General features: G+C 37.5%; 3 protein-coding genes across 4 annotated transcripts; all 3 read right to left on the reverse strand.

Annotated features, from left to right (window-relative positions):
• On the reverse strand, positions 1–7,206 carry si:dkeyp-97a10.2 (uncharacterized). 2 transcript variants are annotated; one of them, XM_060862180.1, is made up of 6 exons: positions 6,761–7,206; positions 4,903–4,959; positions 3,395–3,745; positions 2,434–2,670; positions 1,306–1,402; positions 1–588 (listed from the first exon to the last, which is right to left on the reverse strand). In XM_060862180.1, exons 2-6 carry the CDS (start codon positions 4,952–4,954, stop codon positions 528–530), a joined length of 798 nt encoding a protein of 265 aa, XP_060718163.1. In that variant the 5' UTR covers positions 4,955–4,959; positions 6,761–7,206; the 3' UTR covers positions 1–527. The 2 variants fall into 2 exon arrangements, with proteins under 2 accessions (XP_060718163.1, XP_060718162.1); XM_060862179.1 differs by having other exon boundaries at positions 3,395–3,748.
• A 3,023-nt stretch (positions 7,207–10,229) lies between these two features.
• LOC132840238 (uncharacterized) lies at positions 10,230–15,997 on the reverse strand. The gene is made up of 6 exons (XM_060861752.1): positions 15,930–15,997; positions 14,646–14,698; positions 13,834–14,163; positions 12,954–13,184; positions 11,315–11,417; positions 10,230–11,237 (listed from the first exon to the last, which is right to left on the reverse strand). Exons 2-6 carry the CDS (start codon positions 14,692–14,694, stop codon positions 11,171–11,173), a joined length of 780 nt encoding a protein of 259 aa, XP_060717735.1. The 5' UTR covers positions 14,695–14,698; positions 15,930–15,997; the 3' UTR covers positions 10,230–11,170.
• A 2,141-nt stretch (positions 15,998–18,138) lies between these two features.
• Positions 18,139–19,780, reverse strand: LOC132840298 (free fatty acid receptor 2-like). Its single transcript, XM_060861847.1, has one exon. It carries the CDS (start codon positions 19,727–19,729, stop codon positions 18,752–18,754), a length of 978 nt encoding a protein of 325 aa, XP_060717830.1. The 5' UTR covers positions 19,730–19,780; the 3' UTR covers positions 18,139–18,751.
• Positions 19,781–20,243: the final 463 nt, after the last annotated feature.

Genomic DNA, 20,243 nt, shown 5'->3' on the forward strand with positions numbered 1-20,243 from the left:
TGTAAATATTTTAGTTTATTTTTGATAAATATTTATACACGCACACGTATATACACGTATTTATGTGGATTTTTGTGGATTTATTTGGTATCTAAAAGGTTTCCTGGCTGTAAAACATTTGAGAACCGTCGTCTTAAGTGACACGATGTATGTTTATGCAACTTTAACACAACAAGTACGTCCTGTTTTAATGAAAAAGCTTTACGCAATATTCTTGTCTGTTCAGTCTTAGACGTGTTACACAACATACTTGGAGTTAATGTGATGACAAGTCACATGTACAATGTACATGTACAGGTGACAAGTAAGGTGACAATGTACCTGTACAGGTGACAAGTAAAACAAAACAAAACAACAAAAAAAAACAAAAATGTAATGTTCCCCTTTTTTTTAAGCTTCAGACAGTTTCACAACCGTCAGCTTGCTTTTCTCAAAAAACCCCCCAGAAATCTTCACTCCACATCTGTTCACTTATCCGACGCCTCAGACTCTAAGTTCACGTGTCCTCCGTGTTTGGTTCAGTCCGTCTACATGTCCTCATCTGGTTCTCGAAGTCTCTCTCTTCTGTTGCTGTAACCAAAGCGTTTCCTGGACGCACACAAACAAACAAAACAACATTTGTCCCTTATCACATCTTGTGACGGCGTGACGTTTCTGAAAAACGTGCACTAGGCGGTTAGCAAATCACAACACACTGGGCCAGCTAACCAATCTAAGCCCATTGCTATTTTTGAGGGACTGGCTTCATAGAACCCGGAAACCATCAGACCGTTTGACAAGGAGGGACAGAGCAGTGTAGAATAAAGGTAAAATATATGAAAAATAATGCATTTTTTTAAAAAAACGAAGCACGAACATGTTACAGTGCACCCCACAAACACAATCAAACCTTCAAAAAAACGTGTTTTACCACCCCTTTTAAATAAAATCCCACAGCTGGTCAGTTCCTAGGTTTATTTTTACACGCTTGTTCTAATGTGTTTTATGTTTCTATAGCAACGCCTGACAAACGGGTACTCGTACGGAAGACATGCTGCATAATCTAGGACACACATTGTGTTACTGAATCGAGAAAGAATCTATATTCGTTGATCTGAAAATGATGTTTTTTTTAACACTGTTGTAGTTTTGCTAAAATGAATGAATAGCTGAGTCTTATTCAGCTTCAAAAGAGACACACGCTGAGGTTCAGCAACATTTAAAATAACTAAGTGGTGTATATATAAGAAAGCATGGACTTTAATGTGGACACATCAAAACAACCGGTCGTTAATGATCGTTCTATAAAGAAATGCCTGCACGTACCTCCAGAGCAGAAAGGCCAGACCTCCTGCCAAGAGCAGCAAGATCACAAGACATACGATAGCTACAGCTGTGCCCCTGCCTTCTCTCTCACAGGGCACTGCAACACACACACACACACCACATGATTTCCAACAAACCACATCTTTAGCTCATTTTGCCCCATGACTTCATGCCACAGCTGAGAGGCAAGAGAGCAACCCTGTAAAATGATTAAAGCTTTAAAACTGAAAAATAAAAGATAAATAACAGTAAGTTCATTGAAAGTTCATCAGAAAAATGAATGAAAATTTTAAATAATGACATTTAAATATCAAAACAGAGATGGTACTCGTGTAAAGGGCAAATTATAAAGGATGCGCTTTTGAAAGCAACAATGTGTACTGAAAAAGTATTTACTTTAGAATTAAAACAGATCTCTCCTGAAAACCTTAGTACACTTTTTCATTCAAGTTCTCTTGCATTGCTCTCTCTCTCTCGCTGTCCCTCTATCTGCATCTCTCTCTCTCTCTCTCTCTCTCTCTCTCTCTCTCTTGCTGTCCCTCTATCTGCATCTGTCTCTCTCTCTCTTGCTGTCCCTCTATCTGCATCTCTCTCTCTCTCTCTTGCTGTCCCTCTATCTGCATCTGTCTCTCTCTCTCTCTCTCTCTCTCTCTCTTGCTGTCCCTCCATCTGCATCTGTCTCTCTCTCTCTCTCTCTCTTTTGCTGTCCCGCTATCTGCATCTGTCTCTCTCTCTCTCTCTTGCTGTCCCTCTCTCTCTCTCTCTCTCTCTCTCTCTCTCTTGCTGTCCCTCTATCTGCATCTGTCTCTCTCTCTCTCTTGCTGTCCCTCTATCTGCATCTCTCTCTCTCTCTCTCTCTCTCTCTCTCTCTCTCTCTCTCGCTGTCCCTCTATCTGCATCTGTCTCTCTCTCTTGCTGTCCCTCTATCTGCATCTCTCTCTCTCTCTCTCTCGCTGTCCCTCTATCTGCATCTGTCTCTCTCTCTCTCTCTCTCTCTTGCTGTCCCTCTACCTGCATCTCTCTCTCTCTCTCTCTCTCTCTCTCTTGCTCTCTCTCTCTCTCCCTCCCTCCCTCCCTCCCTCCCTCCCTCTCTCCCACCCTCCCACACCCACTCTCTCTCATGCATACCTGCAGTGTAGGTGGCTGAGCTGTGGCCCAGCTTGTTGCTCACCATGCAGGTGAAGTGGCCACACAGTGCTGTGTTCAGGTACAGCGAGGTTCCATCAGCTGACACACGGCCCACTGCCTCGGTTACTGCCACTTTCTCATGGAGCCAACGGAAGACGGGCTCCGTCCCCCAGGCCTCCATACAGTGCAGGCTGAAGTGTGACACGTTCACCATGACTGACACGTGGTGCACAGCCTCTGGTACACACACACAAACACACAGACAGACACACAGTTAAACTCAGATGACACTGGGTGCAATATATTTACAACATACAGTATTCATAGCTGTCACACAAGCAGTTAATCACAAGCAGTTGAAATATGAAACGAGCTACAGGATTATCTCTTACTACAACACCAATCACAATCAACCTGGCGTGAGAACAACGTGTAGTCATGAAGACACAACCAGCATCTTCCAGTAATAGCACTTCAAATATGATTATACCTGGAACAAACAAACCATGGGCTGCTACTGTTATTTCCTGTCATTGTTCCTAACCTTCCTGTGGACTAACTTGTTTATAATTTTAGTCACGTCCCATAGTTGACCGCTGTTCTCCAACAACTACAATAACCGGTCGCTCAGGATTAATGAACGGTGGAAATTTAATTGCTAATCTATTAATTTCTATAAAAGATCACAGGTTTATTTTAATGCACTCTTTCTAAGACATTATTTTTCGTTTCTATAGTAACTGCTGAAAAGAGGCTTGTGATATTTGCTATAAAACAAGTGATAAGAGGACGTAAATTAAACATCAGACGGTTCAATGTTGTGCGGTTTCTCTCGGGTGCATTTAGTACACGGACATCTGATTGCGCTAGCTGTATTTTAGAATGACTAAACAAACTGGTGTTAATGGCTTGATTAATAATTCTGAAAATTTGTACATTTTATTTGATGTAAATTTCATACCGTATTCGTGGACGGTGCATCGTGCTGAACTTTGACCTCCTTTCTGGTCCCGGACCGTGACGGTGTACACGCCGTCGTCCGTTGTCTGGTAATTCCATAACGTCATCACAGATCCGCCCTGGTCTAAAGTCACCCGGCCTCCGGAGCTTCTAGCAGGATATTCAGCCAACGTGGTTATGGTTTTCCCAGAATTTCCTTTTCCTTCATCTTCCCGCTTCCAGGTAACTTTGGTGACGTGATCTCCCTGGGGCAACTCGAACTCAGCCTGCAGGACCAAATTCTGACCTCTCACCACGTACACGGTCTGCTGGCTCGGGAAACGAACCGAAACACAGAGGCAGCTCTGGAGAACTGCTAGAGGGAACGACAATAGTTCAAGAACACTTTACATTTAAAAAATCCAAGACTCCCGACTGCTACAGCAATGACACCTTTCTTGATTTTTGTCCCGTTGTGTCCCGTTTAAGTGGCTCCTGAAAAATCAGTGAACCAGATCACAGCTTTCAGAGGAAAACACTAGAACTTTTATCTCTAGCAATGTCATTCCTACAAAAAACGTCTGTTATTTAAGTGATAACATCTAAGGTTCAGTCATAATATTTATGACTTTTAAAACCTTGCTTTGACTGACTTTAGCTGAAAAATCAAACAGGCCAAATGCAAATAAAACAAACTTACAAAAAAAAAAAAGTGAAAGCTACATTTGCTTCTACCAACTCTTGATTTCACTACCTTCAATCCTATGAGCCAAGAGAAATCAAGAAGATGGGATTGTGGCCTGTTTGATTGGTAAAAAAATTGAGCTATTTACCATTAAGTTACATCACAACAGCCTTTTGTCTCGCTGTGTTCTTACTCTTGCTTAGCACAAAAAAAAAGACATATGCTAGGGGTTTCATGGTACATTTTCTCTTTTGTATCAGTTCCTACTAGGATTTTCTTGTTAGCAATATTTATAGATTTAACACCATGCTGTACAAGTGAATTATCCAAAGCCTGATATTGGACCACTTGTGTTCATAGAGGGAATAACATGTACCATAGCATTTTAAAGACTCTAGTTTAAAAACATTTAGGAGTCCCTGTGTTAAATGATGAGTATCAAACTATCGACTGCAGAACATTTTGTTTTTGGACCCTGCTTAATTTCCAGGAATAAAGTCAGTCCTGTATCAACTCTTTATTTTATGTTGAAATCTTGTTTTTAAATTTCACTGACACGATTGCAAATGCAATCAGGACACTGTTGCACAGTTTAACCAAAAAACAACAAGTTCACTTCTGAACTGAGCAAATTGTAAACGGTGACTTGGCTAAAAACCATCACTCTCTCATCCCTTCCATATATATGTTCTTTTCAGTATCAAACGCAACCAGATCCAGGTGATATTCATCTATATAAGTGCGAGTTCTGGACTTGTGTGCGAGTTATGGACTGGTATGTGAGTTCTGGAAGAAATTTTAGGATTCATGGTTATAGAAACTAGGAAGCATTTTCAAAAACTCACCAAACGCTTGTAACAGGATGCTGGCCAGGAAACACTGTGATCCAACGCCCATGCTAGCTGAAAAACACACGGAATAATTTTTCCATCATCACCATCTCATTCATTCGTGTGCATGTGTGTGTGTGTGTATATAGGTGTGAAGGATTTGCCTCATCCTATTGTTATCAGTGTTCATGATTAAAACTGTAGAATTTGTATTTAGCTTCATGACTAGATTTAAGAACTCTTTATTAGCTTTACTTAAAAAAAAAGAGAAAAAAGAAAAAGAGAGCCTAATGACTGTCTGAACAGATGGTGGTGAATGTTCTGCACTTCATATACTGTGAGTTCCCAGACACATCAAAACTGCAAGTTATATGAGTTTAGTGTATAAAGCCTGTCTGAGTTGTGCTTACAATATTTCCAACAACCAATTACTAATCACCACAGATCACAATGACCAATCACTGATCATCAGACATCACAATGACCAATCACTGATCATCAGACATCACAATGACCAATCACTGATCATCAGACATCACAGTGACCAATCACTGATCACCACAGATCACAATGACCAAAAACGTAATTACCACAGATCACAATGACCAATTACTGATCACCACAGATCACAATGACCAATCAGTAATCACCACAGATCACAATGACCAATTACTGATCACCATAGATCACAATGACCAATCAGTGATCACCACAGATCACAATGACCAATTACTGATCACCATAGATCACAATGACCAATTACTGATCATCAGACATCACAATGACCAATCACTGATCACCACAGATCACAATGACCAATCAGTAATCACCACAGATCACAATGACCAATTACTGATCACCACAGATCACAGTGACCAATCAGTAATCACCACAGATCACAATGACCAATCACTAATCACCATCATACTCAACAAACAGTCCCTAATCACCATTGTTCCGAATGGCTGGTCGCCGTTCAACATTTCTAATTTCGTTCACTAATCGAAATAGATTCCAGTGAACAATCACGGATCCTCAAAGTCCCCAATGGCCAATCACTGATCACCATATTTTGTCCCACTTGCACACTTCTTACGTTTTCACTTTAAACTATTCTTACAAGCAATATACCAGAGTCATCCAATCCGTAACAAAGTCTTCTTGAAAAAATAATAACATCTTAGAAAATATGCAAATAACAACTGTGGTGTGCCAGGAACAATGCCTTATTTTTTTTTTATTATTCTAGAAAAAGAATAATAACATAGAAATATTAACATTCTTATTTCAATCTTTTTATTGAGGAAATATCACAAACAGTCATGTACAAACAGTTTACAGGTATTCCCCTTAAATGTTTATTTTAAAACACAATAAAACAGTAAGTAAAGAAAGAATGAAAAAAAGGTATATACAGGAGACAGAAAACACATGCAATAAAAAGAAAAATAAGAATAAAATAAATAATATATATATATATATATATATATATATATATATATATATATATATATATAAGTACAGGGAGGGAGGTAGAATCAATCACATGGTAGTGAAATATTAACATTCTAAACTATTTCGATTCCACATTTTTGATATATAAAAAAAATCATTATATAAATTATATGAGGTCATCCAGATGTGTCATCCAGATGTGTCATCCCTAAAACACCTATCACACATGTGGTTCTCTACAGTACCAACACACACCTTTTATTAAAAGTTATATTAAAGGCATATAATATACTCTGACTGCCTGCTGTCACACTTGCAATTCAATACTGATAAATTAATTATTAATGAATGAATGAATTATTAATTTGATATAATCTTCAAAGGAGTAAAGAACAATAGAATTAAACAGAAGTCTTACCTGTTTGTTGTAGCCCAGAAGGTCCAAAAGACTAGGAAAAATTCTCCTTTGGCATAAAAACAAAACAACTTGCATTAAATGAAACAAAAAGTTTTGTTTACAAAGTGTAACGTTTCCATAACTAGACAGACTGCTAAGGCAAATACAGCTTGCAATGAAAACAAAGGCGCGGTGGACTAACCACGTTAGCGAACAACCACGAGCACAAGCCGCGGTTGCCAGATCCATCGAACGCGCATTTATTTTATTTTAGTTGTTTTTATATTTTTATTTTTAAATCTCACTAATAGCAAACAAAATTCTCAATAGCATTAAATGTATGTCTCACTTTGTGTTCAAAACATTAAAGCTGGGAAAGTGTTTGACAAGTGCAAAAAATGTACCAAAACTACCGACTTGATACCACAGCAACCCTTTTTTTCCTTGATCTTATTTTTATGCAAATTAGGGGCGGGATAAAAGCATCCATTGGTTTACTGGCTATAATAATAATAATAATAATAATAATAATAATAATAATAATAATAATAATAATAATTATTATTATTATTATTATTATTATTATTATTATTATATTCAAACAACAGAAATACAATGCAAATCTTTCATTCAGTGATATTAAAGGAACATTAAAAAAATAATCAAGCCAAAGTACAAAAAAAAAGGAAGGAGTCATTTTATACCATCATATTATACTTCTTTACAATATTATAAAATCGAATTGCTTTATTGCTTCTGCAGTTACGTAAAATAATGCAATAAAGCACACAGCATTACAACCCCAGTACTCTTCCGAGTACAACCGAGTCCTTGAATAACCAAGGCAGCTAATTGTAAAGTATAAATTTATGTTGCTGTGAATAATGCCCTGAAGGTCCAGCATCAAGATCTCGCGTTGTCATTGCCACGGCCTGGGAGCCTGAAGAGGGAGGGTTGCGTCAGGAAGGTCATCTGTGCCAAATGAATTATTTAGCAACCTACATAGCAGCTGAAAGAACAACACTTAGCAGTGCGTCAGTGTCCACCTAATCTGCATTAAACTCAACTTGTGACATTTGCACTCATGACACAAGCAAATAGGATACGAGAGCAAAGAAAACTGAAGTGTGAATGAATAGAAAAGTACATTGCGAGAAAAAAAAATGCAGAAAGTGCAAGCATCTGAGTAAAGTAAGGAAATAGATTTGGGTGTGATTTCCATTTTTTATTTTTTTTTACAACCATGATATTTATCTGTGAAAAAAAATCTAGCCACAGGGCTAGATCTAGCCGGTCGGCCCAGATAAATAGAGAGGGTTGCTTCAGGAAGGGCATCCGGTGTAAAACGTGCCAAATTTAAACCTGTGAGTCATCAGTGTGAATTAAATACGGGAATTCCAAGTTGAGGACCGGGTTGACAACCACCTCACTGGCACTGTTGACCTATAGGGGGTTGGCAGAAGTTGGACTACTGTTGGTCGAGGAAGGAGAGAAGGGAGAAGGGTTTGTAGACAGAGAGAGAAGAGGAAAGGCAGGAGTATACAGTAGGTCTGAGAATAGGGACTCTTAACAATGGTACAATGACAGAGAAAGGTAGCGACCTGGTGCACATGTTGGAGATAAGGAGGGTAAATATACTGTGTGTGCAGGAGACCAGGTGGAAGGGATAAATGGGGTAGTAGTGATCCTGAAGGATGACTGATGAATTGTTTTATTGTGATGAATGTTTTAGAGGTGAAAAGAGTGTCAGTCAGGATAATCAGTCTGAAGTTAGAAACTGAAGGGTGATGTGAGTGAAAGTCATCAGTGGTTATGTTACAGCAAGTAGGCTGTAAGTTAGAAGAGAAACATTCTGGAGTGAGTTGGATGAGGTGATAGAGGGTATTCAGGAGAGAGTTCAGCAGACGTTAACAGGCATGTTGGTGAGGGAAACAGAGGTGATCGGCAGTTAAGGTGTTAAGGAAAGGACAGATGGTGGTGGATTTGGCTAAGCCGATGGAAATGGCTGTACACTCACTCTCTCTCTCACTCATTTTCTACCGCTTATCCGAACTACCTCGGGTCACGGGGAGCCTGTGCCTATCTCAGGCGTCATCGGGCATCAAGGCAGGATACACCCTGGATGGAGTGCCAACCCATCGCAGGGCACACACACACAAACTCATTCACTCACGCAATCACACACTACTGACAATTTTCCAGAGATGCCAATCAACCTACCATGCATGTCTTTGGACCGGGGGAGGAAACTGGAGTACCCGGAAGAAACCCCCGAGGCACGGGGAGAACATGCAAACTCCACACACACAAGGCGGAGGCGGGAATCGAACCCCCAAGGCTGGAGGTGTGAGACGAACGTGCTAACCACTAAGCCACCGTGCCCCCGGAAATGGCTGTAGTTAATATTAATTTTTAGAAGAGAGAGAAACATAGAGTTACATATGAGTGGAGGTAGGAGTACACAGGTAGACAACTTTCTATGTAGACGAGGCAATCTGACAGGGATTAGTGACTGCAAAGTGGTGGTGGGAAAGAGTGTAGCCAGACAGCATTGAATGATGATGTGTAAGATGTCTCTGGTGGTCAGGAAGAAAAGGAGAGTATAGATAGTATAGAAGACCAAGTGGTAGAACTTGAAAAAGAATGAATGTTGTGAGGAATTCAGACAGAAACTGAGACAGGCATTGGGTGTGTCATCTGGAAGAATATAAGTAAACATGGTTGTGGAACGAGGAAGTACAAGACAGCATTCAGAGCAAGAGGTTAGCTAAATAGAGGTGGGACGTAGAAAGGAACAAAGAATATAGGCAGGATTACAAGAAATCACAGTGTAGAATGAAGCAGTTTTCTATCTCTATCTTTAATCACCATTATCGATTGAGATGGAAAAGTGCTGACAGGTGAGTGGAGTGTGCAGAGAAGAAAGAAGGAGTATTTTGAGGAGATAATGAATAAGGAAAATGAGAGGGAAAGACGGAAGGAAAGAGTAGTAAGGCTGTTGGTTCAGATGACATACCCGTGGAGGTGTGGAAGTGTCTGGGAGAAACAGCAGTGGAGTTTTTATCTAGATTGTTCAACATGATTTTAGGGAATGAGAAGATACCTGAGGAATGGAGAAGAAGAATTCTAGTACTGTGTTAGAGTGTGAGAGTGTAAGTGTTAAGTGTTAGAGACTGTAGCAGTGAGGAAAAGACATGAGGCAGAGATGGAGGTAGCAGAGATGAGGATGTTGAGGTTCTCTTTAGGAGTGACGAGGATGGACAGGATTAGGAACGAACACATCAGAGGGACAGCTCAGGTTGGGTGTTTTGGGGACAAGGACAGAGAGGCAAGATTGAGATGGTTTGGATGGTTTGTAAAGAGGAAGGATGGTTATGTTGGTAGAAGGATGATGGCAATGTTAGGTGGAAACAGATGGTTCGCTGTGGCCCCTAACGGGAAAAAAACGAAAGTACTTATCTGTGAAAAACATACCACAGAGATAACTGTATAAAAACATTTAGAATTTATTGTGACATTTTATGTTTCTTTGAACTTTTAATTGAAAAAGAAGGATTTAGTTAAATAGGACACAACTTTGAGGTAAGAAACAGCTTTGGTGTAGACAGTTCGAAAGCTTGCCGAGTTATAAACCTCCAAAGTTTATAATGGGAGTCTATAGGAAAAAAGGCCATTTTGAGACCCGGTACCGGAAGTAACGGTACTCGGATCGCTTAGAAAAGTAATAGCAACAAACTTCAGACCTTCAGGGTCTACAACATATCCGTATTTGGTTCATGTGGCTAAAGTCCTAGGAGGAGTTACTCTTGATATATTTTTGTCTAAGCTTAAATCGGAAAACAGAATGTTGGCTTCTACAAAGCGACATAATTAGTGATTACTGGACAAAAGGCACTTAGGAAAGATGGAGGAATAGAAACTGTGGGACAAATATAAGTTCAAAGTGCTCAATGAAGATTTCTTCATTTATTTAAAAAATTAATTCTATCTCAGAATTTTAAAGAGTGCTAAAAAATATTTTAGTGCTCAAAACAAGTGTATTGTACAAAATATGCTGGTGCAGGAAAAGGAAAAGTTATATATCTTGCATTATACTGTAGCAAGTTAAAGTTATATAACTTTTCCTTTTCCTGCACCAGCACAAGCTTGCTATCTGATTTTGTCCTGTAGACAAGCTACATAATTTGCTTACACACTAAAAACACTTTCTGTTTAGTAGACTGTTTCATTTGAGTTCTACTGAAAGGTGTTCCATTAAAACACACATATTAAACACACACACATTTATAACAATCTATATTACATTTCTATATAAATAAATATAACCTATATATCTATTTCTCAATAAATAACTACATTGACATGAAAAAACTCAGTGATCTTATGTATTGTTTGACTTGTACAGTATTTGTGAGGTTCTTTCAGATGAGGTCACAGTGTCTGATTTCTCCTTGTACTTTCATTGTTAGTGATCTTCTTCCACATATATATACAGCACCTATAAAACATTTGTCTTTCAGAAAAGAGCCAACTTAAATGTAAAAATAAGTGGATCAAATGTTTCTTTCAGCTTACCCGATCATAATGACCAAAATAATGGATTCTATGACGAGAAAGACAATCAGTCCAGTACAGGAACATCTCTGGCATGGGTCTGGTTTTGTTTCTACATTGAGTTCTAGAGAATAAAACAGTGATTAACATGATTTAATCAAGTGAGTTACATAATTTTAGCATCATTTACAATCCTACGGAACTAATCCAATTAGCTTTCTAGTTCGACTCCGATTTTAAGCCCTTAAACCTCTTTAGCTACTTCAGTGATTGTTGCTTACCCAATGTACAGAATGATAATCACTAACTACCAAACTAATTATTTATCTGCTACTTTTAATTACCTTTTTATTTGCAACCTAGATGTTCATGTTAAGATACCTCACTTCCTAGAAAGCACTGTGTTGCAACTGTTTATTGTAATGTTAGTTGCTCAGCGTTATACTATGATGCTAGTGCCAATTTCTGAACGTCTGCAAAACAAAATCGCATATTTATATGAATGTCCCAGGGTTTTTCATAGGACATCATATACACACACTATATGGGTTAAACATATATCTGACAAATAAAACACATCACTGATATGACAACGTTTCCAGCAACGAGATATAAGAAGTAACAAGAAGTAAGATTGTTATGGTGGTCTATAGTTCCTGATTAACTTACACAACAAAGCAACATTTTGCAAAACAAATTCTAGTTCAATGTTATTATTAGTTCATCATACTAGTGCTTGTAATTCCTTGAATTCCCTGGTTTGGTTTTGATCCACTTATATGGAGATTTAAAAACATGTCAGTGGAGAGATAAGGACGTCTAATCTCCCATAAGGTTAGCCAGTGTGCCAAAGGTCTATGCAGGACAACCTGTCATGCAGGCAGTGTTTGTATTGTAAACACCCTTCAGCCTCAGCCCTAATGTTAAATAATATAAACACAAGAAAATATGCTTAAGCAGAGCAAAAAAGGGCTTTGCTAGGCTTTGCTAATAGAAGTGTTTGGAGGATTAGCAGGATATTTGTTAGAATTTTTTTTATTTTATTTGTTATAGCAGGATATAAAACGTTATCATTGTGACACCTCACCAAAGACATTAATATATTGACTTGTATTTGTGGATTATTTTGGACTTTTAGGGACCAAAACAGTTACAGTCTGTATTTCCAGCCAGCCAGTCAGCAAATAAAGCTCAGCAGTGCCTTCTGAGCTAATTTAGTAATCTGGGTGAAACTAAATCACTGACACTTACGTATGCACTTTGGTCTTACTGTTACAGCACACTTGTAAATGTGGTTGCATTTGACTTTTGCACTATAACTGAAAAACTAGATTAAGAAACATACATGAATTTTTCCAAACAGCTCCTGTTAGCTAATAACGTCAGCTTTATATGAAAGACAATCTAAGAAATGAGGAGTTACTATCTATTGCCTCTGTATAAAGAAAACCTACTCTGTCTAATAGCATTAATCATACACCACACCCAGTGTTTAGAATCTATTTAATTACGATTGCAATTTTTGCAAAGAAAAGACTGTATGTGACCACAGTACATGCTCAGACAGACTCTGTGATCATGCTTAAGCCATCTAGCTTAAATAATTAAATTTAATTGAACTAAAACCACAGACATAGAAGTAAATAATCAAATTCAAAACCTGAATAAAGGGAGTGCAATTCCACTCGGCTTGTCCCATGACTGCTGTCAGTGATGCATGTATAGTTTTGGCCTAGTGTTTCCGAGCGTAGCATGCTGCCATCTTCAGATGTCTCATTCTTATTGGTGACCCCAACCCCATCCACTATCCATAAAAAGCTAGGACTGTCCCATTGTGCTCCCTCAGTCGAGACGCTACATTGCATGGAAAGAGAAGCTTTAGGAGGATTTTCTGTGTGCATGGAGAAAGAGAACAATTAAGGAGTATTAAAGAGAACGTAATGGAGCGGCATGTAATGTGTGGCATTATACAGCCTCTGCTTTTTGAGGAGTTCCTCATTTTATAACAAAATTGCAAACCTTCACTTGTGACCTCACCTCTGTGGCCAAAGGAGTGCAGTTGGGTTATTTTACATAATGCAAATGAGGTGTGTTTCACAAAGTCTGACATACGTTAAGAGCCATGACGCTCTTTCATAGAGCTAGCATGGCTAGTATGAGCTTTAGCTTTTTTTCTATAAAAAGCTAAAAGCGGAGCTAGATATCATTCAAAGATTAAAAAGACGATGACATAAAGATCCATTTCTTTTGGTATTCATATCAGATTACTTGTTAGAAAATATATTAAAGTGGATTATTTTGAATGTATCCTATAAGTGACAGCCATTTCAACTGAGAAACTCGTCCCAGATTTAATCCGTCATTTATTCTGATATTTTTTTCCAGACACTTCTATGACTCAGTGAGTCTCAGTGATCAATATTGCTGGAAAAGATTCCAGGTGTAATTGCTCAGTTGTTACTTTATAATGGAGTTAATCATTATTAAAATCATCAGCAGCCATCGCAGGATAAAAAAATTCAACCTTTAAAGTCACTTACTTATTTCCAGCACTTGACGAGAAGCAGACACATGGTCTCCGTTTGATATTGTGACTGTAACCTTGTAGAGTCCATAATCGTTTTTTACAACTCCTTTAATCCTCAACAGTGCTCCATTTTTCTCCACTGATGTTCTGTTGTTGAACGTTTTATCTCCATCTGCGACTCTGACTTCCCCCTCACTGTTCTTATGCTCCCACGTACGTAGTAATATCCTTTCATTTTGATTTAGTTGAAACTGAGCTTCCAATACCAGAGTTCGGCCCACTGCTACATATAAAGGCTCTTTATCAGGGAACGTTATAATTAGACCCACACACATGTGCAAGACTAGAAAGGAAGAACAAACAGGATAAGTATTATGGTGGCAGTTTTGATCTACATGCAAACAAAAAACACTCAGACTCAGAGGAGGTGGTAAAAGCAAAGAAGTAAAAATGGTATTTTATTTTGTTGCAGAAAAAAGTTGTATTCCACACTTCACTTCACAGTGAAGAGGCAAAATTTTGACATTCGGCTTTTTACCCTAGGCATTCACCCACACTCCTCTAAGGTTTCCTTCCTTTAATTACATGGAATATTTATAGCAGGAATGTTTGGCAGGAACACTTCCTGTTATCTCTCCCTAGTCTAACACACAGAATTTACTGTGAAAGCATATATAAACACTCACAATTTACACAACAGTATTTAATTATGGTTTTGTGTAGTAACCTCGCTTACGGCATGTCTCCAGAAAATGATAGACTTGTGTAAGTATTTAATTAGTAGGTCATCGCATTGTATTTTGCTTAGTAAGCACAGTCACTTACTTTCCACAGAAAACAAGCACAAGGTCAACCAGAACTGGACAAAGTCCATCGTCCTGTTGAATTGAAAAGAATATAAATAGAAGGTTATATCAGTGCAATTGCAAGTGCTGAAGTAACAAAAAGCTTGCATATTCATTACTATATATACATATTTATATATAAAAAGAGAAGTCGGATCATTTTTTTCTACTCAGTGCTTATTTTTTTCAACACCAAACACTCCGCTAAAACCAAATGAATTAACTTAATTAAACTTAACATGCTCCAAGGTGTAGATAAAACGGATTATTAAAGCCGGTGCCTAATAAAGTAAACTTTGCTCTATAATCTATAACTAAAGTAAGAAATGCTGATAGGAAACGCCTTTCCACCAGTCAAGAAGAGAAAGGATCCAGATTATCCAGAATAAAAATATCACACTCTCACACACATTTCCACACCTAAACACACGTGACTGGTACAAACCTCCAGATCATGAAATGACTTTAATGACTTTATATAATTATTAGAATGTTTTATTCTGTTGGAGCCAGTTACAGGTTAAATAATAATTGCTAGCATTCTGGATGTTAATCAGTTTCTGTTTAGCTGTCAAAGTTAAGCAGGTCTCACATTCTTTTTATTCATTACCAGACCAAACACCAGAACAAACAAACACACACATACTGTACATACACACTCATCCGTATATGTTACACACATTACTGCTGCTTAGGCAATCAACCTGATTCTGATACACACACACACACACACACACCGAAACTGTTGAATAAACAAACACTTGTACGCTTGTACAATACAAGGTCTTGTGTTGTAAAGCCTCAACCTTGACAAGTCAATGAGCAATTTTTAAAAAGTTTTATTAAAGATTCCCGGTAGGTCTATGTTTAGAAGGTCTATTGAGCATTTGTTTGGACGCTACCTTACTCTGGTTATAAATAATATATCACTCTACACGAAAATTTAATACGCTGGAAGATAAGATAAATATATCAACATAAATAAAATTCTCTATTCCCTTTGGAATGTCCATGAAATAATATACAACATATTAAATAAATACAAAAATGTAAATATATATAAAGTGAGAAAATATATATTGTAAGAAATTATATATATATATATAAAACTATTGTCTGAACTGGTCCCCATAGAAAGGCAGTTCATTTAAAGGGTAAAATAACGTCCATGATCAGCCTGAGATTAGATAATATCACCTTTTACATACACGTTTAAAATGTACGTAAGCGTATTACAACACATTATAACGTCTGGTTTACTTACCGAGTGAAGTGAAGAGCGTCAATAGGAGCTCAGGAAAGCCTTCATAGCCTGAACCATGGAGAGAGGTGGTAACTGTAATCACATGGTTGTTGTGGGCGTGGCTTTTACTTCCTGCGGCACAGAACAATACATGAATACAAAACGTAAATGAAAACGAATTCAAAACATTTCACATTATTTGTAGAGTCAAAGCTTAACGTTTTATAATCGCTGCATATTAAAAATGGGTTTTTAATATCCATAATAAAATTTAAAGTCCTAAGTAATAGATGATAAAACATTTCAATGTATAAAGAAAATTTTACTGTGGAATTTTTTCATAATTCCTATTCAAAGTTACCATATGTGGGAATATTATTTTGCCCAATTTAATCCATTATAAAATGGAAATTTAAAAAGGTTAGTTGATAAACCATTTAAGATCATTTGACAATTAGGACTGTATATCTTATTATGGATTTAAAAATGTTTTACTTTTTCTTTATGTACCCCATTTTTAATATGTAATGATTATTAATCTTTACTCTTTTATTCTCACAAATACTGTGAATTGTTTTGTATTCGTTTTGTCGCACATTGATCTACTGTATGCAGTAGGATCTTGCTACTGCGAGTGTTGTCCTATGTGTAGTCCTGGTTGAGGGTCAGAATGGAAGAAGCTCCTATTCGTTCTTGCTGTTTGCCGTCAGAAAGTTTAATTGATGACTGCAAAAGAGAATAGATTCCATTGTTCAGATGGCAGGGGTTTTTCATTGTGTTTCTGCCATTTGTCCAACTTACTAGACATGGAGCTCACTGTGTATGGTACTATTAGTTAATACAGTACTGTATATCCAGTCCTGTTCCCAAACTTGATTCAGACCATTTTGTAATCAGTATTTTGATTATTACAATAACTATTTCACTGGTCACAGACACAATCAGGAAAAAGTATTAGTGGACTATACATAATGTGAGATTGCTAAATTTGAACCCATGTTATGTTGTGGTAAATGTTTCTGCCAAGGAAGCGCTCAGGGTTTTAATATCAAAAGTAGACTTTATTAAGAAACAGTGAAGCTGAGCTGATCCGTGGAACAACAACTGAACTTGTGGAACAACAACTGAACTTGTTTCAAGTTCCAGTTTATTTGGAGAAATGTCCAGTTCCTTTCATCTTTCCCCCAAGACTTGTTATTTACACACACCCATCTTATCACACACACACACCCCAGTCTATTTATATGGATAATAGTGGAGTAATTGAAACACAACATGCATGAATATCATGTGTTAATTACTTTTAATTATTATGATTAAACCTTACGAACCTACGCTTTTTGTTCTCTAAAATATTTTATAGTTATAGTCAGTTTCTGTAAAAAAAATAAAATAAATAAAATTCACCTATATTGCTATAATAAAGGCATCAGTCACTGGTGATCAAGTGGCTCTAATTATGAAATATTTCCATGTCATGGAACAATCAGCATAAAATATATTTTGGCCATATAATATATCTGTACTTAACAATGCTTTGGCATTATTATACATAAATGTGGGTTTAAAGTCTGTCAGTTTACTTTTTTTTGTGGATATGTTCAGTCTTTTATCTCATGACTGTCAATTAGTGAACCTATACTTCTAGACTGATTTCTTAACACGCTTGTGACAAATGACTTGCCTTTGACTTACATACTGTATCTGTGCAAAGTGTTCTGTTTATCATATTAATTCAGAGGTGTTGTGGCTATTTGAGACTCTATACACAATACCAGTACCCGCTGTGTACTGTACCGTACATAGTCAAAGATTCACTCCTTATTAATACGAAGCGTTCTTTAATAAAGCATCATCATCATCATCAACAACAACAACAACAACTATAATATTAATTACTAATACAATTATTGGCTAACTCTATATAGAGACCTTGATAAAGTTAGTGATGTTCTTATACACAGAAGTGGAATGATACAAGTAATCATTGGTGGAACAAGACCTTGAAATTCTGACGCACACACTTCAACCAGACACAATAAAACATTGACTAATCTTGGAAAACATTACTTGTTCTACAATTAATACATGATAACACCTTTGTACCAACCATTAAAAAGCCACTAATGCCTATTTGTTATAAGTTTACAATGTAGTATAATTTTTATGAAGTATTTACACTTCAGTTTGAAACAAGGTTCTATTTTTAAATGATTCTTTATTAGTAGTGCTATGTCAGGTTTGTATGTCCAAAACAAGTCAGTTGATCAGAAAAACACCAGTCACTGTTTTTTGGTATTTTCATCTGTCCCGCTGTGGTGAATCTGTGCCCACTGTCGCGTCAGATTCCTGTTCTTGCCTGACGGGGTAGAACATGATGTGGTTTTCTGCGGATGTCCTCTGTTTTTTACTATTTTCTTCTGTCCAGCTGTAGTGAATCTGTGCCCACTGTCGCGTCAGATTCCTGTTCTTTCCTGACGGGGTAGAACATGATGTGTTTTTCCGCTGTTGTCCACCTCAAGTTTGATTGTGCTGTGCATTCTGAGATGTTATAAAGAATGGCTAGTTGAGTTATGGTAGGTTCCTGTCAGCTCCAGTGACTCTGGCCATATTCCTCTGACATTTCCAATTCAGAAAGCATTTCCAGACATTCAGCTGCTGTGTTTCTTGTTGTTTTAGTTTTGTATTTTTGCTCCATTCTGTGTTAACTCCATGACTGTTTTATGTGGAAATCCAAGGAGATCAGCTGCTTTTAAACCAATTAGAGATGCTGAGTCAGTTTCTCAAATTCTCAGCAGAGGGTTGCTGCATAAACATGTGCTTATATGCAGTCTGTATATATTTTATGGCTTATTGTTTTCAAAGATTGTGCCTTCATGTTGGGTGTGATCAGAGCTGGAATTGGTGACTAAACATCTGCAACAGTGCTGCAGGCACATGAAGAGCCTTGGTTTATAATCCCTAAATGTGTTACGCAGTGCTTTAGAGGAGCAATAGAATACAATTGGGTCAAGACTGACACTGATGCTGCTGGAGACCAGGGCATACACACGCCAACTAGGTCTAGAATTCATAATGTAACCTACCACATGTGACACACCGAAGGGTATGGAACAAGACATAAAAATCACAAGGGTGGACATGGCAAGCCCAATGGCTCTGCAGCGTTTCATGGGCTTGATGTTGTCTAGTTGGTAGAGTGCACGAATGATATTGATATAGCAAAAGCAACAGGCTATCAGTGGTACAAATATAAAGACTATGGAGATCCCTAGACACTCAGGCAACAGGATATTTAGCTGTTTTTCAGTGAACTCCCAATAGCAGGTGTTATGGTTGGCTGGATCAAGGCCAACTTTATTTCCATCTGAAAAGTTGTACTGCATGTAGTAAACAATACTACAGTGGCCCAAATTGATCATCCAAATGATTACACTGGTAATCACAGCATATCGAGGATGCCGATTGAGTTTGTACTTGATGGCAAAAATGACTCCCAGATAACGTTCCACACTAACAGCTGTTAAGATTAGTGTGCTATTATAGATGTTAATCAAGAAGATGTAAGTTGCCAGAGGACAGAGGAAGTAACTCATTTCCCATCCCATATCAGCTGTCGCTTTAATGAAAATGGGGAGGAAAAAGAGAAAAATCAAATCCGAGATGTTCAGGTTGAGGAGGAGCACGTCAGTCAGTTTAGCCTCTTGTTTTACCTTTCGTATTAAGGCATAGAAGGACCACAGGTTGCCTGGAAAACCTGTCATCAGTGTGATGATGTACATGCTCAAGACAAAACTGTTGTCGTTCACACCCCAGATCATCGTGACTTATGCTTTAAATGGTGAATAATGAAAACACAGAAATCAAGTCAGGTATAGAGTCTGATAGTTTCAAAAACCACTTGAGTTACCATAAATCAGTTTGAAGACAGAAGCCTGAAAATATATAAATTAATTGCTTCTGTTAAATAAATAACATAGACCAAACATTATTATTGTGAACATTATAGTAATGACGTTCAGCAATTACAGTCAGTGCAGCTAACTACATTTCTGCAATACAGTATCTTTATTTCAGTCACTTTAAAAAAATTATTTGGTTATAAAATAAGTCCTTACCAAGATATTTGTTCTTTCGTCTATTTTCTTCAATACGGCTTCAGCAAACACCTGACTTACATACTGAACTTCTTTTGTCATGTAATGTTTATCAGAGTATTGTATGTCTGAATTGGTGTTGTGTATAGTATGCAAACATGTTTTAGTATAACATTTGTATGTATTTGCCTAGATGATACAGTTCATCCTGCATCACAAAACCTCTCACAGTATAGAA

The sequence above is a fragment of the Tachysurus vachellii genome, chromosome 25, assembly GCF_030014155.1.
Source record: "Tachysurus vachellii isolate PV-2020 chromosome 25, HZAU_Pvac_v1, whole genome shotgun sequence".
NCBI classification, from domain to species: domain Eukaryota; kingdom Metazoa; phylum Chordata; class Actinopteri; order Siluriformes; family Bagridae; genus Tachysurus; species Tachysurus vachellii.